The sequence below is a fragment of the Meles meles genome, chromosome X, assembly GCF_922984935.1.
Source record: "Meles meles chromosome X, mMelMel3.1 paternal haplotype, whole genome shotgun sequence".
Taxonomy (NCBI): Eukaryota; Metazoa; Chordata; class Mammalia; order Carnivora; family Mustelidae; genus Meles; species Meles meles.
In genome coordinates this window covers 20,617,487-20,635,647 of record NC_060087.1, presented here as the reverse complement: position 1 = coordinate 20,635,647, position 18,161 = coordinate 20,617,487, and the positions used below count along the sequence as shown (strand labels likewise).

The 18,161-nt window shown below is 38.0% G+C and overlaps 1 protein-coding gene across 1 annotated transcript in view; it reads right to left on the bottom strand.

Annotated features, from left to right (window-relative positions):
* The window catches only part of POLA1 (DNA polymerase alpha 1, catalytic subunit), a 304,615-nt gene that overhangs the window by 176,541 nt on the left and 109,913 nt on the right, over positions 1 to 18,161 (bottom strand). The window contains exons 27-31 of the mRNA XM_045996009.1: positions 11,562 to 11,594; positions 10,693 to 10,785; positions 8,672 to 8,877; positions 6,469 to 6,601; positions 122 to 253 (exon numbers count right to left, since the gene is read on the bottom strand). Coding sequence (XP_045851965.1) covers positions 122 to 253; positions 6,469 to 6,601; positions 8,672 to 8,877; positions 10,693 to 10,785; positions 11,562 to 11,594 — 597 coding nt within the window. The remainder of the gene's footprint in view (positions 1 to 121; positions 254 to 6,468; positions 6,602 to 8,671; positions 8,878 to 10,692; positions 10,786 to 11,561; positions 11,595 to 18,161) is intronic.

Here is an 18,161-nt window from a genome sequence, read left to right as displayed (position 1 = left end):
AGACTAACCCATCTCTTTACAACATCAATTATTTGGAAGACCATTAAATAAGACACTGTGGTGATCTGAGTTTTACTTTGGGTTATGGGGTCCAGGAGTCTTATTAATTGCTACAGTTTACCTGACAGATGACATACGACACGGTATCTCCAGCTTTCACCTTTCTGCCTCCTTGAGAATTCATCCAGAGGGCAACATGTACATGAGGTAGGCTTTTTTTATCAGGATAATCCTGGGGATCCTTTGTCAATGCCTAAAAGAGAAAAGGAGGAAACCAAAAACCCCAAACATTAAAATAAAACCTGTCTCACACAGATATACACTAAACAGATCTTTCCTAGAATCCTATCTGACACATAAACATAAAAAGGACAAAAGCTGTATATCGAAAACAGTGCCACAATCTTTAGACATTCCATCCTCAAGGCTCCTCCCTCCTTCATTTACTAACTAATATAACTAGATGCAACTCTGGCAAAAAAGAAATAGAAGTTTATGGGCCATGGCATGTAATACTTGCATATAAAAAAATTCAGGTTATAAAAATTCATTTTTCTATCAAGTCTTCAGTTTCTCTTAATGCCTGCAATTCCCTCACTGAATTAAGTGGTCAGTAAGGACTGATGTAGATAGGCTACTCTGACTTAATGATCTCTTTCTCAAAGGCTCCTCTAGCCTAAATAAATCTCAAAGGTACAAGAAATTGGTGGATTTATTCACACTGTTAATTTAAGTTCTATAAAGGCAGAAAGAACGAGTTTCTAAGAGAAAGTAAGCCCCATGAGTGCAGGGTCATATCAGCCTGGCTTGTAGTACTCAGTGCTCAGAACGATTCCTGGTAAACAGCAACAACCAAATATTGGCAGAATTATTTCACTCACTCTGCAATAATTCACTAAGTTCAAACACTGTAAAGTATTGTGAGATGAGTAAGACAGTCACTGGTCCTAAGTCATCTGCTATTAGTAGACGATTCTTCATTCTGCAAATAAAATCTCTAAAATAAGCCACATGTGCCATAAGGGACATGTGAACAATGTTAGGGAGAGAGTTTAGAGAGGCAAAGATCACTTCCACCTGAGAGCAGAAATCACAGAAGTAAAAAACTTGAGCTGGCATGTGAAGAAAAAGAGGATTTTAAGAAAAAGTGACAGGAGCAAGAACATTCTGGGTAGTGATAAAAGCAAAAGTTAAGCCAGAGGTAACACAAAATACAGTCCATCAAACTGGAACTCAGTATGCACGAAGGGTAGGAGAGAGATATTAGCCTTGTGGTTGGTTTCAAAAGACAAGAGGAAGGGCAAGGGGCAGGGTGCCCCGCATGACTAGATCACCTCAATGTGGTCTGCAGAACCCTTGGGGTTCCAGATAGCCTTCCAGGGAGTCAAGAGGTCAAAATTATCATCCTGACAATACTGTTTGCACTGGTGATGCAGAAGCAAGGGTAGGTAAAAGTTCTCACGTCTCATAAACACGAATCAGGGCAGCCACACCGAACTATGCTACCACTTGTATTCTTCACCACCACAGAGAGAGAGAGAGAGAGAGAGACACACACACACACACACGCACACACGCACACACGTGCCAACTTCACTAAAGAATGCCCTTCATGGAAGAGCAAACATTAGTTTTTTAAGCTCCTGACCTTGAAGAGAAAAGGCTAGTATTTTGTGGGATGAAATAAGAAGTACACATAGACATGTCTACTGTATACTGAAGAATGAAGTTTGCTCAAGAAAAAGCACTTGTGCAATGTTCCGAGTTACAAGCTCAACTAGCTGCCTTGTTCACAGAACATAATTCTTCCTTGCAAGCATGACAGACCAGCTACTGCTATTCAAACGTGAGTTTCTGGCAGATCATTTTTTTTCTTTTTAAAAGATTTTATTTACTCATTTTTGAGAGAGAGCACGAGCGGGGGGGAGGGGCAGAGGGAGAGGGAGAACCAGACTCCCCACTGGCAGGGAACCTGACATAGGGCTCCATCCCAGGAACCTGAGATCATGACCCCAGCTGAAGGCAGACGCTAAACCAACTAAGCCACCCAGGTGCCTCAATGGCAAACAATTTCTCAAGAAAGAACAGAGTGAGCCTGCAACTTCAAGAATAACAAATGCAGTACATCCTGCCTATGATAAAATTCAATATTTCAAGCACAAATTAGAATTGTGGAAAACTTGTTTGCATGTGTGTGAGCTTGACAGCTTCTCAATACTTAAAGACTTTTCTGATGATATAGGTAGGAATATTTTAAAATGTGATTTTTGATAATGTACAATGAAATGCATCAATATTTGGAAGATCTGTAAAACCTAGGAAACTATCATTTCACAAATGACCAAAGCATTATGTCATGCATCAGTAAAATATCTATTCTAAGTACAAAACAGACCAACAGACTTTCATGTGAGAGTATGGAAAGTTCACTGATTAGGTTTCAGATTTTCACATTAAAATAAAATTTATGAAAATGCCACTTAGATAATACTGTTGTAGAATCAAAGAAGAATATACACAACTATCTGAAAAAAAGTCCTGAAATATTTCCTTTTCTAACTATGTATTTGTGTGAAAAATGGATTTTCTTCCCATGCTTCAACCAAAACCACACATCACGACAGACTGGACACTCAAGAGGACCTAAGAATCCAGATGTCTTCTACCAACTAGACATTATACAGATTTGCAAAATTATAAAATGATGCCACTCCTCTGACTAATTTTTCTTTGTTTTGAAATACATAGTTACTTTTCAAGGAAAAAATGTTATTTTTGTAATCACATACTGGGTTTATTGCTATTTTTAAACAAATACATAAATGCTTTAAAAGCTACTGAGTTTTAATTTCTAACAGTAAATATTAACACAGGCCATATAAACAAAAGCTCTTACACACCTCAGTTATTTTAAGAGTATGCAAGTGTCCTGAGACCAGGAAATGTGAGAACTGCTGGAGCAGAATAAAGCAGGTCCTCCAACACAGCTGCACATACCCATGTCATGTCCACTTTCTAAATCGTACACTCAAGTACAGGAGAGCGCCTAGGAAATGCTCTGACTCTCCTCTAAACTGCTTTATGCAGAGTCTAGATTGACTTGAATGGATAATATTGCATAAAAACCTTCATCAATAGAACTCTACTTAAAAAGAATTATCTTCCTCAACTTACTATACTCCAGAGCAATATTAGAAATTCTGAATTTCAGGGGGCCTGGGTGGCTCAGTTGGTTAAGCCACCGCCTTAGGCTCAGGTCATAAGCCTGGAGTGCCCACATCGGGCTCCCTGCTCCGCAGGGAGTCTGTTTCTCCCTCTGACCCTCCCCTTCTATGCTCTTTCATTCTCTCTCTCTCAAATAAATAAATAAAATCTTTTAAAAATTCTGAATTTCATGTAATATACTTTCCAGTTATTAGATCGGGGCTATTTGGGGATCGTATAAGCTAGTTTTAGAAGGCTTGATTTTAAAAAAAAATGCTTCCTGGTGGTTTAGGCTCAAGTTAACCAGGGCTATACAAATCAGCTGTGAAATACTTTGCGTTACTTTATGAAAAAGATCTAAGCTAGATTGCGGTAATTCAGAAAATCACACATGATGTTTTCCAGTTGTTTTTAACAACGAGGACTAAAATCTCCACAAAGGCAAATCTCACCACTTTACTCCTCCACCCTAGGCTAGCCTCCTATTTCCAGTCCCTCCGAGATCACAAAAAATATCCCTAATGACAGATACACAGATATTTTCTCATAAGACCAACCACAACCAGTCACATAGACTCTTCCATTCCACTCTCCTTTGAAAGTGATGAAATGTAAAAACTGAATTGCTCACAAGTTTTAAACACTGCAAGTATTCAGACAAATGTTAATCAAGACACATCACCTTTGACATAAACAGCTTGCCACAAACAGACTTAGGAGTAACTATGATATAGAGATAGTCCTTTCATCAGAATTCACTGCACTTCTGTCAACACTGCAGAAATCCATTTTCTTTATTAAAAAGGAAATATAAAAATATGGGACAGTAAATATCTTTGAAAGACCATTTCCATCTTGTAAAACATGGACCAAGATTTGCTTATTCAATTTTATATCCCAGAATGTAGCACGGTGCACATAAGAAGTACTCCATGTTTGATGAATGGAAGAGTAGAAAAACAAGCGAATTCTTTTAATAATTACTGAACAACTGTTATTTGCCAGCTACTACATCAAGTGAAATGGAGAATATAAAGACAGTAAGTCACAACTTTAGCTCTGCCACAGAAAATGAAGGGCACAGCCCTAATCACATTAAGCATTACTATTATTATAAATAATAATGTCACCATAAATTGATAATTAGTGAAGCTGAATGATGGATACACAGGGATTCATAGTACTATTCTCTACTTTTGTATATAAGTTTAACAATTTCAATGGTAAAAACTTCAAAATAACAAGACTGTCTGCAGACCGTTCATGAGCACTCGGGAGATTGCCAGTGCTTCAGGGTATGGTGTCATCATTCCTGTAAGAAGATGACAGTGTGGGCGCACTGACCTAGAGGACACATGCTCAGTGTTCTTCTGCCAATAATGTGGTCATGTTTGGATTCAGCCTTCCCAACTCCTGCCTGAAACCCCCTGTTAAAGAGGGCCCACATTTCTAAGAAGGGAGATCATGTCAGGGATACAGTCTACAAAATCGATGCAAAAATTGATCAAAGGTAGACGGAAGTCATAACTCTTACTCATGCACATTTCTGGGACAGACCAAACAAAATTGGAAAGGAAATCACTTTTTACATGTCACAAGTGATGCCATGCCAATGGGTAAATGCCAATGGGTAAACACTGCATGGCTTCAGGTGAAGAGCTAGCGCCAACGCACATGTCCTCTTACTATATTTACTTCTATTTTTTTGTACTTCCATGTAGAAATGAAGGTCTTCTTTTGGGACATTGAAGACCTCACAGTAGAGGTGTAGGAAACAAATGACTCACCTAAGAATAAACACTAATCCTAAGGATATGCATAGAAAATATTCATCTTCTCTGAAAACCAAAGAAATGCAAATTAAATGCAACATGAGACACTGTTTCATATCATAATGATAGCACTATTTCATTTAAATATCACCAGCAACATTATCACCAGTGAACTCTCATCAATAGGAGCAAATCTGTGGGGAAACTGGCACACACGTTTCGTTCTTATTAATGGGTATCACCCTTTTATAAAGCAATTTAGCAAGAACCATAGAAATACACTAATCTTTTAACTCAAATAATTCACTTCAAGGAACCTAAACTAAAATAATTCATCCAAAAGCAAAAAGATAAAGAAAGATGTTCAATACAGTTATTTCCAGTATCCAAAATAATGTAAATAATCAAACAGAAATTTTAAATAAAGATATATCAGTGAAATATAAGATAAATATAATCTTTTTTAAGATAATATAGAAATGTGGAGCAATCTATGTCAAATAAAAACAGATTTCAAAATAATATATTTTGTGATTGCTTCAATGTAAAAATGTGTTTTCAAGAGTAAGAAACCATGCAAAAAATGACAAGCATCACTTTAGCACAGGGGTATCATGAATGAGTTTTAACCCTAAGTCTTCTATTTAATGTCATCATTACATTCTTTTTCATTAAAATTCCGTTTTTGTATCAGCTTTGACAACGTAATCTATTTATCACAAAATGGGTAAAATGGTATTCACAAAATTGGCTTCTGAATATGTAAGGGTACTCTTTTTAAATGGGGGGAAGAAAGGAAATCGGCAATCTAACATCTTATATTACACAGCACTTTGGAAACCAAGGTTTTATTTTTCATATTAGGTAAGGAAAATGATTCCTCATTTTCAACAACTAAGACTGCCCATAAAGCCTAAATTACACAGTTGAAAAAGAAAATAAAAGCCCAAGCCCTCTGGCTATAAAGAAAATGCTATCGCCATCTTAATTCTAAAGAACTATGTCCCCAAAAAAGCATTCTGATTGCAGTACCTCTAAGGATCACCTTCTGTGAATGTCCCCCCCGCCACACACACACACACACTCTCCCCCTCTCTCTCTCTCTCTCTCAGGCACTCTATCTCCATCTTTCTTCTTCTCTAAGCTTACAGGCCTGTCCTCCCAAACAACTATAAATGAGGAGGACTACGGAGAAGTTAATACTCTCTAGTCCCCTAAACATCAACTACATCACTCCACAGAATCTCTGGAAACGAGGCCTCCATCAAGTAAGAAACGGAGAGAGAAGGCCCCTATGGATGACACGGCGGCACCAGCGGCTGGAAGAGGAAGAGTGGTGTGCTAATGCGCCATCAGTGAGTTAGTTGTTAAGCAGCTTTCATCACCAGCTAGAATGTATTCCAATTGCAAGGATGAGGTGGTTCTTCAACTAGCTGAAGGAGGCGAAAAACACACGGCAGCAGCTGGGCTCGGCAATAAATGCTACATTTACCTTGTTAATTTCAAACTGGCTCACTGGGACACTGCCATTTAGCACATTTTCTCCAATTTCTATTAACCTCTTCTGAATGTTTTCCACTATAGTGTCTTGGCTTTGATCAGAAAGAATCTGGCCAATGACAAAGCTGCAAAGAAAGAGAGGGATTCATTTTTTTAATATTATACTTTATTAATAAAGGAGAGAAAAGGAAGATAAATGCCATTAGATTAACATGTGGACAAGAGCTGTACTGAAAGCTAACATAAGAGTGAATGTCCAAAAGGCCGTTACTATTTGTTTTTTAACATTAACTCTACCAAAGGTTTACCAACCTTGGAATGTCAGGTTTGCCCTTAAACATACAGACCATTTTCTAATGCAGCAGCTAAGGCTTCATACAAAATGTGGAGAGAGAAAGGTATGTGTTCCATCCACAACTGTATATATGCAATTACAAAATTCACAAGCGGTTATACTCATAGGTTAAAAATTTTAAAAGGTAAAAATTTCACTTTCCCCATAAAGCACCAAGATACTATCTCTGATATCACCAAGCTGAGATGACCATCAGCTAGGTAAGCAGAAATGTAGTTCTTTATGCAAATTTCTTAAAACCCAAAGATTTCAAATTTTTCTTTCTTCAGCTTCATTATATTCCTCAGTGTTCTCCAACCTTACGCTATCCCTGAAAAACTTATTATTCTACCAGACCCCCTCAAAAAAACAAGGGAAAAGAGAAAAAGAAAAGGAGTAAAAAAGCCAATATTTTATCCATTTCTGAGAAAATGCAGAGCGAGGGTTTGACAGCTGCATTATAATTTGTCAGAAAAAGAACCCTGACAAAAACATTTGTATAGCTTTAATTACTAATACATTTCTAACTCAGAGAAATTTACTTCTATTATGATGCATCTTTTCTTAGAAAACACAAAGCTGAAGAGAACACTCTAATCGACAGTCTATACAAAGTAGTTTCATCTTTGGGTACATTTGGGGGCAATGAAGCATTTCAAACTTCATTTCATAAAAGGCTAACAGTGACCTATAGTTGGATGATCAACTTTGCCTAATCAAGAGCGGTTTTGCAGAAGCAACAATTGCTCAAGCTCCCAACTTGAAAGCAAGAAGACTAGAAAATAAGTAAAAAGTGTGAATATTTGGCAATATTAAAATTAATTTAAATTTTGCTTTAAAGAAAAAAAATTCTTCTGTTTTCAGAATTGGGTAGGCTCATCAAACAGGAATATCTAAAAAGATGGTACACTAAATACCTAAGGATTCAGGCTTTTCTATATGGATGCTTTATAAATTAATGTGACCCTTTTAAAAAAAAAACAGGCCTTAGCATCACAATTTCCAGTCTCACTTGCAAAGCTAGGGGATCAGCCATGACATTTATTATTTCTGAGGTACTTATGGTATTTGAGAACTAGCTCTTAAACTAACCTAAGATTAGTAAGAATTTTATTGTTTTTTCTTTTTGCAAGAGATTCCTAAGAATCTTTACACACAAATGATACAGATGGGAACAAAGTCTCAGTCCATGGTCCACTATGAATCCGAGAATATTTAAGCCACGACATGGGAAGACCTTAACAATTATGTTCCTAAAGAGGCTCTACAATGATTCAGGAACACAACACAGGCACTTTCTTTTCTTTTCTTTTTTTTTTTAAAGATTTTATCTATTTGTTTGACAGAGAGAAACACAGCAAGAAAGGGAATACAAGCAGGGGGAGTGGGAGAGGGAGAAGCAGGCATCCCGCCCAGCAGGGAGCCCAATGCAGGGCTCAATCCAGGAGCCTGGGATCATGACTGGAACCCAGGCAGATGCCTAATGACTGAGCCACCCAGGTGCCCCCACAAGGCATTTTCTAATGAGAATATGAAAGCAAAACAAAACAGACACAAGCTAGCATCAATGAAACCAACTCTGTAGGGAGCTAAAATGTGAAGGTTCACCCTCACTGTGAGTTACAAGTCCCAAGATGTATCTTATAGCAAGTACCTCTTACTCAGCAAATTTAGCTTTAAGTTGTAAACTACCTGGGAAATTCCACTCCAAATAAGTGAGAAGCATTAATATATAACATTACAACAACAACAAAGAAGTTGTGTCCTTGAGCTTGGCTGAATCACAGATCTTCTCCATGTCATTAGTACTCCAAGTTTTTACAGACAAACAAAAAAAAGCAAAAATGAAAGTTGAACTCACTTTCCAGTCTCTTTAGCAAGATCACACCAATCTCTTCTAACTATATCTAACCCTTTCAGCTCCTGTTTGGTGGAGTAATTCCCATCTGATGTTGGTTCAACAACCAGAGCGCCATACTTCTTTTTCTTCAGCAGTAGCAGAGACTTGAAAACACCATCAATGTCTATTTCAAGCAGTTTGTACAACTTGTTCACTTCACTTTTTACCTGTGAAAATTTCAAGCATTAATACTAGCTTCTCCAACATCTACCAAGAAGAAGATAAACATGCTACAAATTCCCAGAAGTTAATCTAAACACAACTTGAATTCATCAAGATTAGAAGGCATTTATTCAGGTGATAGAGAACACAGTATTATGTTGAGTATGATACAAAATCACTGAAAGAGCACAGGGATAAAAACAGACTGAAAAAAAACACTGTAATATAAATATATCATCCCATTCAACCAAAGGACAGAATTGGCAGGGCCCGCCCCAGGAAATTTACAGAAATTATGAAATAGTCTTTTTGAATATATAAACCAAATGCATATGTATTTACCTTCGAACTACTGAATTAGAGACCAAATAGTCCAACAAGTAGATATGTGGCTAGAAATAAGTAAAACTTTGACTATCAAGATAATGTCTAAGGATCACCTGGGTGGCTCAGTTCGTTGAGCATCTGACTCTTGGTTTTAGGTCAGGTCATGATCTCAGGGCCCTGTGATGGAGCCCCGTATTACACTCTGCGCTCAGTGCACAGTGTGCTTGAAATTCTCTCTCTCTCTCACTCTCCTTCTCCCCTTCCCGCTATGTGCATGCGTTCTCTCTAAAATAAATAAATAAAATCTTAAAAATAAATAATGTCTAAGATCTTCCTGTACATCCCAAAGCACCTTAGATATAAGGAAATAACTATATGTTGAAAAAAAATGACTAAGCACCTGCTCTTTATTGATAGGCTCAAGGCACAGCCAATCACCGCTAAGGAAAATACACAACTTTTTGAAGCCCAATATGAGGACAATAGGCCAGGCCCGTTCTCAGGTGAAGCCTACAAGTCACATTTCACACATACCAGTGGAGAAAGGCAGGGAAGTTGTTACTTTGTAAGGTGTTATCTTAGTTCTAGTTTATTGGGACAAGATCTTAACATAGCAAGTACTAAAGAAACACTTGCTAATTGTAAACTGCAATTAGGAGGCGACAAATGATGACTTCTAAATGTCCACTTGCCTTTTCAAATATATTTTAAGTACTCTTATAAAAAATTATTAATGGGTGTACATGTATGTAAATAGGTGTTTATCCATATCAGCATATAAAACCCATGTGACTACTACTAGAGATGTATTTCTCCCCATGCATGATAATGTGATAAGTATAAATATGACCATATTTTAATTTTGTTTTTAAAAAGATTTTATTTATTTATTTGGTGGGGGGGAGGAGCAGAGAAATAGCATGAGCAGCGGGAGAGGGAGAAACAGATTTCCTGCTGAGTAGGGAGCCTGACTCAGGGCTCCATCCCAGGACCCTGAGATCATGACCTGAGCTGAAGGCAGATGCTTACCCGACTAAGCCACCCAGGTGCCCCTATATTTTAAATTTAAAAATTTTTCGCTTTTATCAGAAAGTAGACACACAGAAGATCAAAGGATGTGAAGAGTGTGAACCCCCTTGCGAGACACAGAACAACACCCAGAGTCAGAGATATCACTGTAGCGAGGCCTAAGCCCAACATCACAGAAGTATGACATCACAGTCACAAGACTTGGAAACAAGATGAAAACATCTCACACTGTTTACAAAGTAAAAATGTATTTGTCACTTAAGGAAAAAATATTCTCCTTTGAATTTTACCCTTAAAAACCAATAACTGGAGCAGAGGTTAAGAAAAATAAGAGGATGAGGAAATGAGGAGCACAAAGCTTATTTTCAGAAGCATGCACGTATACATACGTGAATTTATGAAGTTCCATGTTAAAAGAGAATTCAGAAAAGTAGCTAAAAGATAATTTCATCAAATTATTTCACCTTGTTTCCCAATTTATATACTTCTTCCAGATCAGTGCTGTTGGTGTTTATCATAATTGAATCTGTATCTCCATAAATAACTTCAAGATTCATCTAATAAAAAGCAAAAATTATAAAACTTAACAACAAAAACACAGTGATCATCATATACAATGAAACTCAAGATTTTCTATACTACAGAAATTACAGGTTCTGTTGATTTTTCAAAAGTTTGTTTATTCTTATCCATATTGTCAGAGGAGTACAATCAAAGATTAAGCTCTAATAAACTGGAAAGGAAAGCCACTGCCACATTAAGAAAATCTAGCTAATTTTCTTAAAACAGACAGCAGAGGAGCAGGGGAAATGTCTGGTTTCAATGGAAACAAATTGGAACTGAATAATATAAAGGAGGAGAAGAAACTAGGAAGGTAGGGGTCTATATTTATCCACTGTACCATAAGCTTAGGGGTCATGGCAATTTATAAAGCAGAAACATAATGGGTTTTGAAAATTCAGGGGCACAAATCCATACGAAATTCCTCACAGTTTCAAACAGTATTCAGTAGAATATGAAGAATGCCAAAAAAAAATCAATCATAACAAACAACATTAGAGCACATACAGTATTAAGACCTGGAAGTAAACTCTAATTAGCACTGTTACTAATTTGCTTGAAACACTCACATACAGGCTTCAAGCAGCGGCTAGATCATATCAGTGTTAGTAAAAGAAAAAAGCTATAATCCATTAGGAGGGATTATAAACGTAAACCAGGCATTCTAAGAAGCCATTTCCAGTCTGTTTGGGTTACAATTTTCCGTGAATACAAAAATGTCACAATGTATGATATTTATAAGTCACTGTATAATGAAAATGCTCAGCATTACCTTCTGTACCATCTCCTTTGTATGCATCAAAATCTAAATGAAAGAAAAAGTCACGATTAATGCTTTACATTGTTACAAAACCATAAACATAAGTAGGTACACACAGAGATAGATAACCCAATGACTGGTCATACATTTTTAAAGCTCTTCATGGTTTTCTAACCACAACCCTCAAAATAACAGTAATATCAACATAATCTAAAAGTAAGTTGGACTCTATGTTGATTCTTAGCCAGAGATATGTAAGCAGCTCTACTGTAAATATTTAAGATTTATGTAAAGATCTATTTTTAATAAACATGCATAATAAAAACATGCCTTTATGATATAGTAAAAAGGCAAGCTATTCTTATTACTGATATTTAAATAAAACTGCACGACTGAAAAACAAAAGCTTAACAGAGCATTTCAAATCTGGCAATTCTTACCCATGGTACTCAAAATCTTAAAAAGTGAAAAAAATAAATATATATGCACCAGACTTCAATTTCTTCTCAAGACTGTAAATTTCCTGAAGACAGGGAGTAGACCTTCACACATTCTCTGGATCTAGCAGAGTGCCCACTACAAAGGTGGGGTGCAATAAATATTCGGTGAATGGAAATAAACGTCTAGATAATATGTGTAGACAAGATTGCCCCTAGGCCAATGTAGCTGCATGTTGGAGACGTGTGTTACAGAGCCCCATAAACCCTGAACTTAGATTATCTTTTACATCCACCCCTTACTTCCACTTCCACTGCTTCCTCTCCTTTATTACAGTCTCCTGATTTTCATCAGGCATTCACTGTCCTGTGTTCTTAGAGAAGAAAGTTCCCTTGCTCTGAGGGTGGTGGGTGGTGGTGAATATGGATTAGGCTAACCAATTTTTTTTTAAGATTTACTTTTCTATTTATTTGAGAAAGAGAGAGAGAGCATGAGCAGAGAGGGAAGAGGTAGAGGCAGATGGAGAGCAGGGAGCCCGGGATCATGATCTGAGCCAAAGGCAGACCCTTAAAGGACAGCCACCCAAGTGCCCCTTATCAATGGTTTTAATAGTGGCTGTAGAGACTGGAACACCTGAGGAATCTTTAAAAAAAAAATACCAATACTAGCCCCAGCAATTTTTTGAAAAAGCTCTCCAGATATTCATGTTGCAGGCAGAGCTAAGGACCACTGTCCTAAGATAATCATGACAATCCCATTCGGAAAACAGTTTTCAGTTGAGAGTTTGTACCCTCCCCAACTAGACCACAAGCTCCTAGAGGTCAGAGCACATGTTTGTGTCTAACTCTAGGCTTCACATGTGACAGGTGCTCAAAAAATCATTTGCTAGGTGACTGAAGGGTCTCACAGCAATCCCAATTACTTTCCTGAAATTCAGTTAACTCCTAAAAAGCATTCACTCTCCTCCACTTCATCTTCACTTTTAAACATCTAAATTGCAGGGAAATGCATTGTGGGAGACTATCTGACAATCCCTTCAGGAAGAGGGCAATAATGAGATCAACCAAATTAATCACAGTGAGGACAGAACTGCTCATCACAAGTTCTCTTCGCCCTCCCCACTTCCACCCCACCAGGCTTTGCTTTCCTCATCACAATAGACAACTCCACAAGGTAACCATTACCTAAGTAAAATACTTCAGACAGAGCTTGTCAACCTCTCACTGCAACTTGGTATATGCAGGAACCAATTTCCTCTACTCTTCTTTCACACCATGGATGAAACCCACTATGTCACCCTTGAGTGTACCTCCAGTGTGTACTGGCAACCTTCATCTTTCAGACCTCCCACCGCCTCTATTCTCTCCCACCACCAACTCACAATCATTTCCACGCATGATCTGAGGGCTGCTACCAAAACCATATTCTCTTTGACAGAAGAAAACTGGTTTTGGATCTTTCGCACAAAAATGGTAGAAAACGAAGTAAAACATAAAGACTATACTGCAACTACTTTTTTCCACCTGATACTTTATTTTAGAGATGACTTCCCATCTACACACACAGGGCTGCCTTATTCTTTTTTAATGGCTATACAGTATTCCATCGTGTGAATTGATCATGATATATCTAACCAATGTTCTAGTAATAAACATGTAGGTTGTTTCTGATCTTTACCTTTATAACCACACTTCAACAAATAATCTTTATACATGAATAAAATGCTAGTAACAAGATAAAACACCTATAAGAAGACTTATTGGACCAAAGGTTATATGGGTTCAAATTTTGTATAGATATAGCCAAATAGCTCTCCACAGAGGTTACACCAATTTCTGAGGATAGCGTTATCACCATCTTTCCTGGGGACCTCAACAATAGCTGATGACTATGCTCCATTTCAGGTTCAAGGTCTTCACCACAGCACATCAACTCTTCAGTCCATTCTATAGGAGACAACCCACAACCAGGTTGACCCTGACCTCTCATGCTTCTTCTAAAGCACTTATACATAGTGGGTACCACAGTGCCCTGTCCAGACCAAGGTTTATCCAAGTGCTTCATTAGCAGCATCACCCAAAAGCCACCCCTGATTCAAACTGCTCACTGGAGAGGGCTCAGCTGTTAGATATCCTGTGGGCTACCAAATTCTTTGTATGAAGCACAGGGCCTAGTGCACAGGACCTAGTAACGATTATTTGTAAAATGCTGAAAGAATAATCCTAAGGAGTGGGCAGTATTACAAACCCCATTTTATAGATGAGTAAAATTAGGCCCTGTGATTTTACCCAAAATAACAGAACTAGTCAAGAGTTTGAACTAGAAGCTGGACCTTATGTCTCATTTTCTGTTCAGAATGTTTCACTGCCTTGTTAAAAAGCCCATACCACATGACTGTTCTGGAAGCCAATAGTTGAAAACTTACACCTCACAGGCATTTTCCCCATTAAGGAAATGGATTTTTAAAGAAGTCACAGGTATCAAGAAAAGTCTACTGGACACATGGTACAGTGGCTACCAGATGTCCGTTTCTAAGTTCACTTCAAATTGACAAGCCTAATATCAAAGTTACCCATTCTGACAGAAAATCATTTTGTAAGTGCCAACAGCTAGAAAACAGGGCTATAAAGGCTTGCTAAATTCATTAATAAGGCAGTCTGCAGTTATCTGATTTCACAGCAACACCTGCATATTTATCTACTCATTACCAATTGGATGATGGAATTTTTTCAAGCACATTTCAAAAATCTGCCAACTTCAAGTGTAAAAAAATAAACTTTGTGGTTAATTTTTCCCTTAACAAAGTACAGCTGTTGAGAATAATTGTTCAAGATCTTACCCTGTAATGTCAACTGCAGCAGAACAAAGAGTATTTAATTAGCAAATCTATCCAGTAATTCAACACCTATTATATAAAATGCCTTCGTGATTTTATTCAGGATAATTTGCTAAGAGGGTTATTACTGACATTCAGATGGAATTTAAAATTCCTACGCAAGTCGAGTCATAATAGCAGTAATGATCTCCCCAATCAGGAGATTCGGTGTCACACAAGGCTCTCTTGCAATGCAGCAGCCGATTTCCTGACTTCTTAATTCCTGGGCTCAGCTCAGTGAGAGCCCTTCGTGCCGGTATTTCAGTCAGCAATACATCTTTAATGGGACTCTATTAAAATAACTAGAACAAAAATGACTTTTTTTTTGGTTAAAAAGAATGACAGCACTGCCATCATATCAATCATTGCAGGCTTTGCAGAACAGTACCGTTAGGGGAAAAGAGGAGGGGGAAACAGGAAAGGAATGGGGCTGGGGGTGGGGAGAGCAATAATTAAAATAATACGAAAAAGTGTTTTAACCCTAATCTGAGCCTCTGAAGGCTGGTGAAGGGTGGTGGGGACTAAAGGGAAATGTAAAGTGTATTTAAAAGAACTCTTTCCTAAAGAAAATAATGTATTCAGGAATACACCCACAATGTGGTTTACTAAGCGGAAAGAGCATGTTTATGACGCCAGGTTTATCAGCGGCAGAGACCTAAGACCAACTTCTACTGCTGTGCATATTTACAACTTCTGCCAAGGCTGGGATAAAGCTGGGGTCCTTACTTTTTGTCAGGACAGAATACGGGTGTGTGTCAATGCATTTAAAAGATAGGAAATGGTTTTAAACGGTGTTATAGACTAAAACTGTGCTTATGAATACTAAAATGAAAGTGAGAAAACACCAATTTTCCATGGTCCAAAAAAAAAAAAAGTTTCAAGCTCCTTTTCCAAAAGCACAGGTCTATCACAGTGACACCTACTAACAACAAGAACCCACTTCGATGATGTATGATACGGATACTAAACGCAACAGAAATCCTGTAAATTAAAAAAAATGGTGGGTGAGGTCAAATCCTAAACAAATAATGCATGAACAGAATGACAACTGAAATCTCAATGGCTTTAGGGTTCTTCTGTTACCGATGACATAAAATGAGAATTAAACTCAAAAGGTTTAAAAAAAAATACATTAGCATAACAGGGGTAGCAAAATGAATGGTTTTGAAGGATAGGGAAGAGAAAAGTAGAAGAAATATAAATATTATGATATTTGGTAATCCAACCATTATCTAAGCTTTCCGAGTCCCAATTTCGGCAGTTTCCAAGCAGGACTCTGTGTTACTCAGTTCTCTCACTTGGCACACATTTACTTCATCCTCATTACATTCGACTGCCTTTTTCTTATTTTCCTATTCCCTGTTATTCTCAGGTGTGTGTCTTCTCTATAAGATGCTCAAGGAGCATAGACTATGGATTTAATAAGCGCCCTACTTTGATTTTCTACTACTTAACATTCCTGTCTGGTTTCCTTACTGCCTTTAAACCTGAGTTTTACCTTCTTTAAAACTGGGAAAAAAGTACCACCCAGGTCCCTGAGATATGCGGAACTAAAAAGCACTCCATGCTGAAAACACGGACAGCAAAGATAAAACATTATACAAATATGAGTTTAAAGAAAAGTCAGGAGTCTGAAATGTGAGTACTAGTTTAAACTGCCAATTAGTAGCTAAGTGATTTGCGAGCCAGCTGGGTTCCCTCTCTAGGTCTTAGCGTCCTCATTTTAAAAATGAAGAGGCAGGGACTCCTCCCAGATCTAAAAATCTAGAATCCAAAGTTTGACAAGTAGAAACACCTCTATCCTCCTATCTGGTTGTTTTGTGTTTCAACCACACTCATTTCTTTAGTGTTAGGAAAAGGAGGCACTAATACGTCCAACAATGACCATCAGCATTATAAGAATATAGATCCATATTCTAGATTACTTTCAAGGGCTATGTGGTTGTAAAATAAACAGAAATACTTAGGGTCTCACAAGTTGTCTGCATATAGCTTAATGCCCTTAATATAAGTGAGTGTATGTTTACCATCATAAAATATTCGGCACCCTCTGTTGGGATCTCCCCGTCTCCCCCAGGAGAATACATAAACATCATATATATAGATATAGATATAGATATATCTAATATCTAATATATATATTATATATAATATATATATATATATATCTCAGGACTTCTCAACCGCAGCACTACTGACATTTTAGGCCAGAGAATTTTTTGTCATGGGGAGACTGTCCCTGGTCTCTACCCACTAGACGCCAGTAGCATGCATGCAGGCGTGCACACAGACTCTCCAGCAAAATGGTCTCCAGATATTGCCAAATGTTTCCTGGAGGACAAAACTGCCCCTGGTTGAGAATCAGTGACACAAAATGACAACATTTTCTTGCTCCAAGCGCATATTCCACTGTCTGTCCCATAAGGATTCCTTCTAGACCCCATCGGTCTCTTCCAAACCCTCCCCAGCTCCAAACAGGATAAATGGCCTCGCTAAGAGCCTCGAACTGACTTCCCTTCTAATCCAATGAGCTAACAAGTCTCACAGGAGATTTTCTCTTCCTGCTGATGTGCTCTGCCTCCTTCAAGTTCTCACCACTCACTCAGCCTACCTGTCTCCAGGATCACTATTTCAAACCATTCTTCATGCTTTGCCAGTTCTTTCTAAAATGTACTCTTTGCAATGAAATTTAAATCCGTTAGCTTGCCCAAGACTCATGATATAGTTGAGGCCCAACTCACCTTCCAATGCGTCCCACATGCACCCTTCAATTCAGCCCTCCTGAAATATGCTGAGTTCACTGAACAAGCCACTATGCTCTTTTCTTGCCTTTGTGCTTTTCACATGCTTTTTGCCCACAGTGGTCCAAAGCATGGGTTCAGACGTTAGGCTGAGTGATGGTTAATTTTGTGTGTCAACTGGGCTAGGGCAGTGATATCCAGTTATTTGGTCAGACACCAGTCCAGATGTTGTTGTAAAGGTTTTCTTGTTTTTGGTGTGTTTTTTTTTTTTAACATGACACCAACATTTAAATCAGTAGACTTTGAGTAAAGCAGACTATCCTCACCATAATGTGGGTGGACCTCACCTAATCATTTGAAGGCCTTAAGCAAGAAAGGAATGAAGTCCCCCAAGGAAACTGCAGACTCATGTGCTGTCTGTCTGTCTGTCTTCAGGCTGTTGAGCAGCCCTGAGATTTTGTCCTGCCAGCCCCTAAAATCCCATGAGCCAATTCCTTAAAATCAATTCATCAATCAATCAATCTTTCTCTCTCCCTTCCTGTCTCTCTCCACCTCTCC